General features: G+C 38.8%; 1 protein-coding gene across 1 annotated transcript; it reads right to left on the minus strand.

The window, feature by feature from the left end:
* Positions 1 to 451: 451 nt before the first annotated feature.
* LYG1 (lysozyme g1) lies at positions 452 to 10,303 on the minus strand. Its single transcript, XM_044667025.1, has 5 exons — positions 10,261 to 10,303; positions 8,177 to 8,281; positions 5,171 to 5,364; positions 1,513 to 1,648; positions 452 to 570 (listed from the first exon to the last, which is right to left on the minus strand). The coding sequence occupies exons 1-5, from the start codon at positions 10,301 to 10,303 to the stop codon at positions 452 to 454; spliced, it is 597 nt and encodes a 198-aa protein (XP_044522960.1).
* Positions 10,304 to 13,600: the final 3,297 nt, after the last annotated feature.

The following is a 13,600-nucleotide window of genomic DNA, read 5'->3' on the forward strand; positions in this document are numbered from 1 at the left end:
TCTTTTTTAAAAATCCTTACCTTCTGCCGTAGTATCAATTTTAAGACAGAAGGACAAGGGCTAGGCTAGACTTGTTCAGGGTCACACAGCTAGGAAATGTCTGAGGTCACATTTGACCCCAGGTCCTCCAAACTCCAGGCCTGGCTCTCTATCCATTGTGCCACCTAGCTGCTACTCACACCAGGAGATTCCCATACCAATGAAATCCCAAGTTAGACCCCAAATGAAAAGCAATGTCTGCACATATTTCATTGGAGAATTAGCAGGTGCTGATTATAATTTCCCCTTTAATTTTTATTTATCTTATTACTATGGAAATCCAAAACAAACAGTTTCAAGTTACAGCCATTGCTTGTCCAGTCTTTTTTGAATATTTTGCCTTCATTCATGTTTCCCATAGTAATGTGAATTGCTTAATCCAGACAATGTAGCCTTCTCTTTTATCTTTACGTTAGAATCCATGACCCTTGTAATATCTGGCTCGAGCCAAGACATCATTGCAAAAGTCACAGCTAAAGTCTTGATTGCTTCTGACATATCCTGGCCCTTCACTGTAGGCACAGAGTCCACCTAAAAAAACAAAAATAATCTAGTATAGGACAAGGCACTATTTAGTAGGTCATTATTTCAGTCTTATGAAGAGAACTCTAGTCAGTTTCCAAAGTCACCTGGACGCCATGAAGTGGCTTAGCTATTGGGATAATCTGGCTTATGTGATACTAAATTTGTTGTTAATTATTCTATTGTTCTTATTTCACTATTTCCTTTTTGTCTTTGTGTGTCTCTTGCTTGAAATGCTTATTGATTGATCAAATCAATTCTTCAAAGATCTCTGATTTCATTAATGCCAACATTCCCTCTACCTACACAATTCATACCTTCTATCCCTTAGTAGACAGTTTTAAAGAGTTTTCCTTCCTTCTTTTCTATCTCCCTTCCTCCCTCCCTTCCTTCCTCTCTCCCCCTCCATTCTCCCGTTCCCCCTTTCTCCTTCTGTCTTAGAATCAGCATTAAGTATGGGTTTCAAGACAGAAGAATGGTAAGGACTAGGCAATTGGGAAGACACTTGCCCAGGTTCACATAGCTAGGAAGTGTCTGAGGCCTGATCTGAGACCTCCCATCTCTAGGCTTGGCTCTCTCTCCACTGAGCCACCTAGCTGCCTCTAAAATTCTTATTGATTGATTGATCAAATTAATTCTTCAAAGATCTTTAATTTCATCAATGCCACTACTCCCTCTACTCATACAATTTATATCATTACCACCCCTATTCCTTAGTAGACCTGAGTTTCTGTGACCAAAAGCTTTGGCTGCCCATCTTCTGTGGCAAAGCTTTTCTGAACTTAGGCTGGATCCTGGATGATAGACCATTGCTGGAATGGCATTGAAAGCCTTTCCGGTTTTGTAGGCCTGTCTAGGACGCTACATAGCAAAACTCTCATGAATGCAGGGTGACCTTCACATGATGATAGGATGTTCTATCATGGGATGAAGCAATGAAATTACATGTACCTCTCAGATACTGGTCAGCAGAAATTGTTGGGTATCTTCTCTGAATTTCCTTGATTCTCGTAGTCAGAATTTCTGAAACCTGACCAGCCCGTGTTTCACTAGTCCAATATGTAGGAATTTGCTGGATAACACCAGGCTAGAAAAAAGGTAACAGAAAGATGCTCGGTAATTGGGTTTCATGACTATGATGCTGTCACCTTTGCTTTTCTTGTTCTTGTCCTTGTGTTCAGCACTCTCCTACTACTTCTAATCTGAAAAAGGGAAAAGATTGAAGTGGTAGAGGCTGAAGTCATTTAAATTGCTAGCCCTTGCTGCTTTTTTGTCTTAGAATTAATACTAAAACAGAAGGTAAGGATCTGAAAGGAAGAAAGAACCAAAGAAATATGGGAAGGAAGGGAGGGAGAAAGGGAGGGAGGGAGAAAGGAAGAGAGGAAGGGAGGAAAAAAGGAAGGAAGCTCTATGATTGATATGAAGGAGGAGAGTACTAGCAGTAGGAAAAAAGAGAGGTAGAGCTGAAAGCCAAGGAAGGAAAGAAGGAAAGAAACTAATATTTATTTTGTACCTATGATGTGCCAGTTACTGTGCTTTACCCTTAGCTTTACAGATGCTATTTTATTTGATCTTCTCAATAATTCTGGAAAGTAAGTTCTATTATTTTCTTCATTTTGCATTTGAGGAAACTGAGGCATGTAGAGGTTAAATGACTGCCTGGGGTCACACAACTGCCAAGTGTTTGAGGCTCGATTTGAACTCAGGTCTTCCTGACTCCAGGCCCAGTCCTTAATCCATAGTGCCTTCTGGCTGCTTCTAGAAAGTCCAAAATTAATACAATCATAAAAATATGACTTCTTGTTGTTGTTTATTGGTACAAGGGAACATAGCTGAAAAATTGCTTTTCATTCACAATTATAATTCTTTTCAAAGGATTTAAAGAATGAACTTACTACTAAGATTTCTTTTTTTTTTTTTGGTTTTTTATTTTAAACTCTTACCTTCTGTCTTAGTATCACTTCTAAGACAGAAGAACAGCAAGGGCTAGGCAATTGGAGGTTAAGTGACTTGCCCAGGGTCACACAGCTAGGAAGTGTCTGAGGCCAGATTTGAACCCAAGACCTCCTGCTTCCAGGCCTGGCTCTCTGTCCTCTGTGCTACCTAGCTGCCCTGCTTTCTTATAATCTGTTGTCACTGACAATTGGTGGAAAAAGAAGAGGAGTAGGAAGAAGAGTAGGAAGAAAAAGAGAGAGAAGCAAAATTAGAAGAGGAAAGAACGCATCAATATTTATTCCTAAAAATGTTGGCAAGTCTGGGGAAAAGCTTGATTCTTATCTAACTTTACCTAGTCAGGCCCATTCATTATAAGAATATCCTGACACTCATCAATTGTATTAAATTCTACAAGGCACCTTGGGAGCAATTGCAAGGAAGTCATTCAAAAAGTTCAGGGGCCATTTGTGGAAAGATAGATGATACACTTCTTTTTTAAGTAGAGCAGATTTATAATTTCATCATTTGAGAAGCACCCAGGATGGAATCTCTCTCCACTCATGCTAACTAGCAATTTTTCTTAATTTAGAATCTTAAAGAGTTGCGTAGGGGCACTAAGAGACCAAATAAAGTGTCCATGGTCATGCGGCTAAGATACTTAAGAAGCAAGATGTGATCTCAGGTCTTCTTGGCTCCAATGTCAGCTGTACTCACTGCCTCTTTTGTGATATAGATTCAAGAAATTATAGCAACTGTACAAAATTTTCTCAATTTTAATCTAATTTTATGTTAAAGTACCAAACTTTCTCAATTCTCATTTCCCTTATACAATGAGAGCCCAAGGAGATATTTTATTTTATTATTATTTTTTTTATAATCTTGACGTATCTTAGAATCAATACTAAGTATTGGCTCCAAGGTAGAAGAGCAGTAAGGGTCATGCAGTAGAGGTTAAGTGACTTGGCCAGGGTGCCCCAGGTAGGAAATATCTGAGGCTATATTTGAACCCAGGACCTCACATCTCCAGGTCTGGCTCTCTATCCACTGAGCCATCTAGCTGTCCCTTTTTTAATTTTGAAAAACCTTTTCTTTTCTTTTCTTTTCTTTTCTTTTTTTTTGTCACCTTTCAGTTTAGTCAACTTGTCCTGTACTTTTGTTATCAACCCTCCCATCTTCCTTATTTCTCTATTACTATCAAGGGTGTTCACAAACTTGGTCCCATCCTTGTCTCTTCACTTATACTCTCTCCACATATTTAATCTTTCATTGAATTTGTTATTTCTATCTTCATAACATCTTTCAAGTTGACAAAGTGAACTTCTTAAAGTTTAAGGCTAGGGGGTCAGCGAAGTGGCTCGGTGGACTGAGAGCCAGGCCTGGAGATGAAAGGTCCTGGTTCAAATCTGGTCTCAGATATTTCCTAGCCATGTGACCCTGGACAAGTCACTTAGCCCCAGTTGCCTAGTCCTTACTATTCTTCTGCCTTGGAACCAATACTCAGTATTGATTCTACAAAGCAAGCTGCTATAAATACAACTGCCCTGTCATCACTCCCTCTTAAATTGTGTCTACCCTTAGACTCAGTACTACCATTGTTGGGGCTATTTCCCAAGGAGACCAGGGAAAAAGCAAAAGAATGTTTGTGTTCCAAAGCATTTATAGCAACTTGCTTTGTAGCGGCAAAGAACTAGAAATTCAGAGGATGCCTATCAATTGGGAAATGGCTAAACAAGTTGTGGTATATGATGGTGATAGAATACTACTGCACCATAAGAAATGATGAACAGGTTAATTTTTTTAAAGATAGAAAGATTTACATGAGATCCGAAGAGTGAAACAAGCAGGACCATTTAATTTGAAAAGAAATCAGTGAAGGGCAGCAAGGTATCACAGTGGATAGAGCACCAGGTCTGGAGTTGGGAGCACCTGGGTTCAAATCCAGTCTCAGATACTTGTTAGCTGTGTGATGCTGGGCAAGTCACTTAATCCTAAATTGCCTAGCCCATATCACTCTTCTGCCTTAGAACTCATATTTAGTATCGATTCTAAGACAAAAGGTAAGGGTTAAAAACAAAAAGAAAAGAAATCTATATATGAGGCTTCTAAATGAAGCAGTAACATAGTTGGGGACTTTCCTCTATCTAGAGTTACATGGAAATAGTTGTATTTTTATTTTTATTTTTTTATTTTATTTTATTTTTTTTAAACCCTTGTACTTCGGTGCATTGTCTCATAGGTGGAAGATTGGTAAGGGTGGGCAATGGGGGTCAAGTGACTTGCCCAGGGTCACACAGCTGGGAAGTGGCTGAGGCCGGATTTGAACCTTGTATTTTTATTTTAATGGGTATGCATAAATGTAGTAAATTGTAGTTTTACAACAAAGTAAATTATAATTACAATGTAAGAATGGAATAAATAGTACTCTGTAGTTAAAAGATACAGGTTTTCATTGACTCCCATCCTTATTAGCAGCATAACTATAGTCAAATCATTCTTTAAACCTCAGTAACTTTAACTGTAAAACAGGGAGAATAATTCTTACACCATTGTCCTCACAGAGTTTTGAGGAAAGTGATTTATAAACCTTAAATTATGTCAGTGAGTAGTAGTAGTAGTAGTAGTAGTAGTAGTAGTAGTAGTAGTAGTAGTAGTAGTAGTAGTAGTAGTAAAGTACCTGCACCGAACCAATTCCACTGGCTACGTTTCCCCCACTGACAAGGACGTTGCCTCCATATGACTCCCGAGACATGATACCGGCAATCACAGCAGGATCCAAACAGTATTTTCGGCCAACTAGCCTCAGTGTGGGTTGATATCTCTGCACGTATGGCAAGTCCATTTCAGCCAGCCTTTCAGAAGCACGAACTCCTAAAGCAAATGGGAAAGGAAGCAAAGGATAAACACTGTGAAATCTGACTCCATAAAATATATATCTGAAACTGGAGCATCATGACCCACATTTCAGTCAGGGGTGGTTTCTTCTTGGGAAATCAATGAAGTGTGCAAAAACAGAGCCCCAGAGTTTACTTGTGGATTGGTTCATGTCCTGACCCCAGATTCATTCCAGGAAATTTCTTGAGCCCTTGTACTACCAGCCCCACCATGTGACCAAACAGGAAAAAAAGAACCCTCTATTTGGAGTTCAACTCTTAACTCTGCTAGTTATTTACTGTCTTATTTTAATGGATGTCATCTTCTTCATCTATAAAATGAAGAGAGATCAGAGAGGGACACAACATATTGCACAGGAAAGAGTGATGGATCGCCTGAATTCTAATCCCATCTTTGCCATTTTCTAGCTGTGTTACTGTGGACAAGTCACTTAACTTTTCCAGGTATCAATTTCCTTGTCTGGAAAATAAGAAGGTTGGGAAGGAATAAGCATTTGTCAATGCTCCTCCTATGTCCTAGGCACTTTCAAATATGGTATCCCATTTGATTATCTCATTTTGTTCTCATCACAACCTTGAAAATAGGCATTATTATTGTCCCCATTTTACAGCTGAAGAAACCAAGGCAGATAGAAGTTAAGTGACTAACCTAGAGTCATTCTTCTAGTAAGTTTCTGAGGTCAAATTTGAACTCGGGTCTTTTTTATTTCAAGCCCAGCATTCTATACACTGGTCCACTTAGTTGCTATTTGAAAGGTCTCTCTTCCTACTCTAAGTCTGTGATCCCAGGATTGCATGGCTGCACTTGAAGTTAGGTACAGTGCTCCTATGTAGTGAATATATTATAGTCAAGAGTGTGGTGATCAAATCCTTCCAACTCCAATGAGGATTTACTCTGTGGACTGTCTTTTCAACCCACAGAGATACAAGAGAAGATAACAATGGCTACTTTCTTCATTTAAAGCATAATCTAATTTTTTTTTATAAATTTGTTTTGCATAGTGATTTGCAGTTGAGAAGTGTTGCATATTGAATAAAGAACCTTGGTTTTAGCCAATGACACATACTGCCTCTGTGATGCGGGTCAGGGCTCTGGGAAACTCGAATGCCCCAAGGAGCCAAGATGGTCCCAATCTACCCAGTCCTGGGTCATAAAGACTTCCATTGGGACTATGTGACTAATCATGCAACTCATGAGAGCCTTAGCATTTGCCCCTTCACTTTTTCCTCAGGATTTTCAAGTCTTATCCATTTTTCTTGTCTCTACACACTTCAGACCCTAAGCACTGCCATCTGACCTAATGATGTTATATTAAGGTATCTCTGAAACTTTACATCCACCCTATCTGTCCCTAACATTTTTCAGGGTTCATTAATGCAATTTGTGTTTGATAAATGCTTTCCCCCCTTCATTTATCTAGTTCCCTAACATGGAAAAAATTACAAACCCGATTCCCTAGTCCTTTCCAGTTTTCAAAGTGCTTTCACATCAATCCTTTCTTGTTATTCTTCCAATCATCTTGTCAAATAATTACATTATTATTCCTATTTTACTTACAATGAAACTGAGGCTCAGAGAGACTACATGGATTTTATCCAAAGTCACAGGGACAAGAAAGGCCAGAATTCAGGTCTCTTTATTCCCAATTTAATGAACATTGATTATAATGCACCATTCCTGCCTCTCCTAAGAAAAATGAGGGTAATGACAGTTTGAAAATTGAAAACAGAGGAGCAGCTGGGTTGCTCAGTGGATTGAGAATCAGGCTAAGAGATGGGAGGTCCTAGGTTCAAATCTGGCCTCAGACAATGCCTAGCTGTGTGATCCTGGGCAAGTCATATTGCCTAGCCCTTACCACTCTTCTGCCTTGGAACCAATTGATTCGAAGACAGAAGGTATGGGTTTACAAAAGAAAACGGAAAACAAATATTTATTCACCTGATTAGTCAATCACCTACAAGATGTAAGAATTAGAGGCAGGATAAAGAGATAAGAGACTTCAGGGGAAGGTATGGCATGGAAGGAGGAATAGTTCATATGTTTTTCAAATTAGAGGAAGTTCTTTGTGAGAAAACTCAGGCACTATGGGCAGTAAGTGAAAGGACTGGGCATAGGATGTTGAGTAAAGAGACTGAAATACTTCTGAAATTCTCCAGAAGTGATGTTGGTCTGGAGCAAATCTCGGTGTTCATGAGAGGAGCAGTAGCATTGAACTTGGACAATGAAAGGGAGAATTGTGACTACCATATCAAAGAAGAGAATAAATCATGATCAGTTCATGAAAGCGAATCAGCTATTTAGGGACATTTTTTTTAAAGCCCCCAGATTTCCTAATCTTATCCATTGAGAAGGACACACAATTTCAGTCTAGGCAAGAAAACAAAAAAGAAAAAGAAAAAAATTAAAAGAAAGAAGGAAGGAGAGGGAAAAAGATAAAGAAATGAAACGCACAGAAATGTCTAGACCTTGAAATGTTAGTTTTGTTCTTTCTAAGCACAACTTTTTTTTAAACTTTTTTTTTAAACCCTTAACTTCTGGGTATTGGCTCTTAGGTGGAAGAGTGGTAAGGGTGGGCAATGGGGGTCAAGTGACTTGCCCAGGGTCACACAGCTGGGAAGTGCCTGAGGCTGGATTTGAATCTAGGACCTCCTGTCTCTAGGCCTGACTCTCAATCCACTGAGCTACCCAGCTGCCCCACTAAGTGCAACTTTTGATCATTATTGGGCCCAGGGATCTCTTTAAAGGGATAGAAAAAGAGTTATATTCTTCTATAATGGTAATACCATACCACAGAAATTCAGTCCTCGTCTTCTTGCAATTAAACATGAAGCTCCAGGAGTATTGATATTTCTGATATTTCCATAGCATCCCCAATTACCACTTTCAGTAGGGCCTGGAAGAAGAAAGAAATTTCAGAGTTAAGATACTTAGCTGATATGGTTCAGAATAGGTTTGATGATGGACGTGGCCACATAATGGAAAACATACTAGAAGTGAAGAAATCCTGTTTCCTACTCTGTCAACTTTAAAAGGGAACAAGGTCAGTCATTTTGTTCATCAAACACCACTGGTCATCTGGGAGTTGAGTTAGGAGCTATGAATGCCTTGTTGGAGACAGGAGAAACTGCTGCTCAGAGTTTCCTTCCCCATTATTTTCCTCTAAAATTTCACGGAATTTCATAGAATTTCACAGAGCTGAGGAGACTGAGGACTTACGAAGAGGACACAAATTAGGGACCATCAGCTCTCTATAAACTGATCTCCATTCTAAGAATAATTTGAAGTCTAAGGCATATCTGTTCCAAACCCTACTAGTACAGTCTAGCCTGTGAAATATTCAGATGTGGTTTGGGAAAAGTGGAGAAGTAACTCTTTGTCTCAACTTAATTTCTTCTCTGGGACCTCAGTTTAGTCCTAGTTTCTTCTTGCTAGGTGCTTAGATTCTGCTTTAACTATATTTGTGCTCTTAGCCTAACCCCAAGGAAAGGAGATATGGAAATCTGTCCTCTGCCAGCAAGACTGGCATATAGTATATGTGTATAGGAGTTAAGGTTTTGAATTCATCTCTTTCATCCATTAAAATCCTAGTTCTCATTTCATTCCATCTGGGAGGTTTGCTTGCAGAGAACTGCTGGCATGCAGACAGTTACTGAAAAGAAGAGGCTCATCCCTTAGGGAAACTATCAGAATTCTACATAAATCATATTCCTAATAGCTAATAAGTACTAGTATTTTTATAGAGTCACATGGCTAGGCAGTGTCTGAAGCCAGATTGGAACCTAGGTCCTCCCAGCTCTATCCATTGTGCTACCTAGCTGCCCCCCTTTCCCTTTATTCTTATAGTCAGTATCTATGGAATTAGCCCAAGTTCATAAATATTTGGTTCTTGGTGATCTTTATGATTAGTATAACACATTCTTTTAAAATTATGTTTCTTTTGTAAATGGAATAATAAGTAAATTCCAGTTGTTGTTCAGTCCCATCCAACTCTTCATGACTCCATAGACCATAGCAACTCCAGTGCTTGCCCATTGGGTTTTCTTGGCCAAGATACTGGAGTGATTTACCATTTCTTTCTGTAGTAGATTAAGGACAAGAGAGATTAAATGACATGTCCAGGGTCACACAGCTAGCTTTTGGCCAAGGGTGGATTTGAATTCAGGACTTCTTGATTCCAGACCAGATATCCACTGAGCCATCTAGCAGCCTCAAAGTTTTGTTTGTTTGTTTGTTTTTAATCTGCATATTTGATAGTCTTCCCATGTGGTCTTCCACTCTTGGCCCAAGCTAGTTTAGCTTCCAAAATCAGTGGATACTGTGTGTATTCAGAGTGGGTTGGCAATAAAATATATTTAAATTCTGATCCCGAGCAACGTTTTGCAAGTCTTTACCCTCAGAAAGGCCCTTTGTAGGGGACTTTCCTTTTCCTGGGCTCTAAAGAGTAACAGGGACTAGACAGAGTGCTAGGTCTGGAACTCTGGCCCCAGACACTTCCTGTGTGATCTTGGGCAAATCACTTAAACTCTCTTTGCCTCAGTTTCCTCAACTATAAAATGGGGATAGTAGCTCCTGCTCCAAGGATTGTTGAGATGATCAAATGACATATTTGTAAAGGCCTCAGCACAGTGCCTAGCACATAGTGGGAGTTAATAAATGTTTGTTCTCTTTTCTTCCCTAGGTCCCTTCCTATACCTTAGTCCCTTCCTATACCAGAACTTGTTGGAGGGAAGAACTAGAGGCTTTTATATTGTCTGTAATTTTGTGTTTTAGAAGTTTCATTCACCTACCATCCTTGGTTTCCTTTGTTTTCTCTAATTCTAGGGCCAACGAATGCTAGCGATGCCAAATGGAAAGGGAAAAGCAATGACTTACAAATAAGGGCAGCCAGACCCAGAAGCAGCCCGGAAAGAAGCATCTTCATGGCTCTTGTTCTGCAGGACCTGAAATGGTTGTGAAATAAATGTTACTTTGAAAGAGTTGAAAGCATTGACAGATACCATAAAAATCTATAATGTTTTTCCTGGAGAAACAAAAACAGAAAGGACCAAATGTCCCCAGGCCCCAACTAAGAGGAAAAAAAGAAATCATTTGAATTATAATAGAAAAAAATCAAAGTTAGTTCTATAAATTTTGGAGTACTTCAACAAGTTTCAAAATGATCTAACTCTCTCCTGTCTTGTAGTTGTTGTTCAAGCAATCATCAATTCCCTTGATACTTTTCAAGGCAGGTATTTGAGGAACAAACTTAGAAGCATTTCTTTCCTTCCTGCACTATGAAAATCCAAGATATGCGTTCTGGGCTGTGCCTGCCTTCTGCTCAAACCTCAGGCCCAGACTCAGGCTTGGAGAAGGTAAAATGCTTGATGACTCTCCCTTCCTCTCAACAGCCTTTTCCTTAACAAAAGATATATATGCAAAGGTAATATTTCTTTGGCCTTTTTTGGGGAGGAGGTCGTAGAGGGAGAGATGGAAAGCTAATTATTTTTCTGTTATTAATTACTTATTTTTTAGCCTTTAAAAATTTTTTTTTGAGTTCCAAATTCTCTCCTTCCTACTATTCCTCCCCAGCCACTGAAAAATCAACAATAGGATATCAATTATACATGTGAAATCATGAAAAATAGATATCTATATTGAAAGATGATTCTAAAGGTGACTTTCTCCCACATTTGGGATACTTTCATTTTTCTTCCTTCTTTAGGTTTTTGCAGTTTAATAATTTTCAACTCTTCATAACCCCATGGGGTTTTGTTATTGGGAGTGGTCTGCCATTTCCTTCTCCCGCTCTTTTACAGATGAGGAGACTGAAGCAAACAGGGTTTAGTGACTTGCCTAGGATCACAAAACTAGTGAAAGAGGCCAGATTTGAACTCACAAAGATGAGTCTTCCTGACTTTCAGACACTGGACCACCTAGCTGCCCTTCTTCAGATACATAGAAGCATTATAGATTTTAATCTAAAATTGCTATCAGAATCCATTTATGTAATTTTACATATGAAGACTCGGAAAACCAGCCTAGATTGGTTAAGTAGCTTGCCCAAGGTCACAAAGAGAGTAATCAACAAAGCTGAGATTTGATTATCTCACTGGGACTCTCATTATCACTCCCCCCATCGCTTGAAAGGGATCTTGTCTGATTCTTCTCACCCCATTCATATCCAGGAAAGTACAAGAGAAAGTCCTCTACTGCATTCCAATCCCTCATCCTCATCTTCTCAGAATCCCTTGATAAGAAGAAACTAGAAGCAGTATAATATATTGGATTAAGTGATGACCTGGGAGCCAAGAAGACTTGGGTTAATGGGATACAATCTCTGTGACCTTGGAAGTCATTTAACTTCGTTTTACTTATCTATAAAAATAAAAACAACTCCTTTATGCAATTATTTTGGTGATCTGATGACATAATGGATGTAAAGGGCTTTGTAGACTTCAACAAGAGAGATGAAGGCTGAATAAACTGTGGTATAGGATAGTGATGGAATGCTATTGTGCTATAAGGAAGGATGAACAGAATGATTTCAGAAAGCTGAAAAGACCTACGTGAACTGATGCAGAGTGAAATGTGCAGAATTAGGATAACATTATACACAGTAACTAAAATACTGTGGAACGATCAAATGTGATAGACTTTGCTACTAAGAGCAATACAATGATCCAGGACAATGCTGAAGGATTTATGAAAAAGAATGCTATCTACCTCCAGAGAAAGAACTGTTGGAGAAGAAATGCAGATGAAAGCATATGATTTTGTTTATTTGGGTATATGTTTTGGGGCTTTGGTTCTTTAAGATAATTCGCTTGAATAATATGGAAATAAAAAAGATAAATTAATATGAGTTATTATTATTACTATGATTACTACAACTAATTTAACATATAAAAAATCTATATAGGGGAAGCTTGCATTAGGGTATAGAGAGTTAAGGGAGGGTATCCCAGGTACAGTTAGACTACATATACCTAAAAAGTTTTTTAAAAAAGAAAGATAGAAAAAATCCCACAAAACCAGGTCCTGAGATCCACCAACTTCTAGGGAATGGCAATATCTTAGAGGTAGCTGGGTTGCGCAGTAGAGAATGCACAGTGATAATAATGGTGTTTTTTTGTTTTTTTGTTTTTTTTAATCCTTGTACTTCGGTGTATTGTCTCATAGGTGGAAGATTGGTAAGGGTGGGCAATGGGGGTCAAGTGACTTGCCCAGGGTCACACAGCTGGGAAGTGGCTGAGGCTGGATTTGAACCTAGGACCTCCTGTCTCTAGGCCTGACTCTCACTCCACTGAGCTACCCAGCTGCCCCCAAAGGTGTTTTATAATAATAGGTAGCCGAGGAAAAATTCCTCCTACCACAGGGAGGAAGAGGTTTTATTATTAAATGAGATAAAGGAGGTGGAGTTCATAAGTGAAGAAGAACTCAATGAAAGCAACTATCTACTACATCCTGGGATCAAGGTGAAGAGGATATTTAAGTATTTTTCTTCTGGACTGGGAAGAAATTGGCACTTTTGTATTTTTTTGGTGGTGATTAGAAGGTAGGTAGTGCTTGACCTGAATTCAAATCCCACTTCAGATATTTACTAGCTGTGTTACCCTGGGCAAATCACTTAACTTCTCTTGGCCTCACTTTGGTCCTCTGTAAAATGGGAATAATAATGCCATCAGGGTTGTTGTGAAGATTTAATGAGATAATATTTGTAAATATTTTGTAAATCTTAAATTGCTACATAAAAGTTTAGGTGTTAAAATGATTATCTTATGCAATAGAAGGGACAGAAGTGATATTTGCCAATTGGCAACCATAAATGGACATAGAAATATATGTTTTATGTTTACATAAATGTATATGGCAGGGGTGCTAGGTGACACAGTGGATAGAGCGCCAGGTTTGGAGTTGGGAAGACCTTCCTTCAATTCTGGTCTCAGACACTTTCTAGTTTTGTGACCCTGGGCAAGTCACTTAACCTTGTTTGCCTAGCCCTTGCCCTTCTGTCTTAGAGTTGTTACTAAGAAAGAAAGTAAAGGTTTTTTTAAAAGGATATTATGGACTGAACAATTACAGGTTGGATCCCTATTGCTTTCTGGTTTTCAAGGAGCTTTCACATAGATCATTTCAGGTTATTTTTCAAACCATCTGGAATAGAATGACATCCTGAGTGAAGCTACTGATCAATACCAAATAAACATATAACATGATTGGTACAGGCACTCCC

The sequence above is a fragment of the Gracilinanus agilis genome, chromosome 3, assembly GCF_016433145.1.
Source record: "Gracilinanus agilis isolate LMUSP501 chromosome 3, AgileGrace, whole genome shotgun sequence".
Taxonomy (NCBI): Eukaryota; Metazoa; Chordata; class Mammalia; order Didelphimorphia; family Didelphidae; genus Gracilinanus; species Gracilinanus agilis.

Excerpts from the sequence above, each read along its gene's own strand:
- LYG1 (XM_044667025.1), bottom strand. The coding sequence starts at position 10,303 with ATGCTTCTTTCCGGGCTGCTTCTGGGTCTGGCTGCCCTTATTT. Across the intron at positions 1,649-5,170 it reads GTGGAATTGGTTCGGTGCAG|CCTGGTGTTATCCAGCAAAT; the intron begins GTACTTTACTAC and ends CCTTTTTTCTAG. Across the intron at positions 571-1,512 it reads TGCTGACCAGTATCTGAGAG|GTGGACTCTGTGCCTACAGT; the intron begins GTACATGTAATT and ends TTGTTTTTTTAG.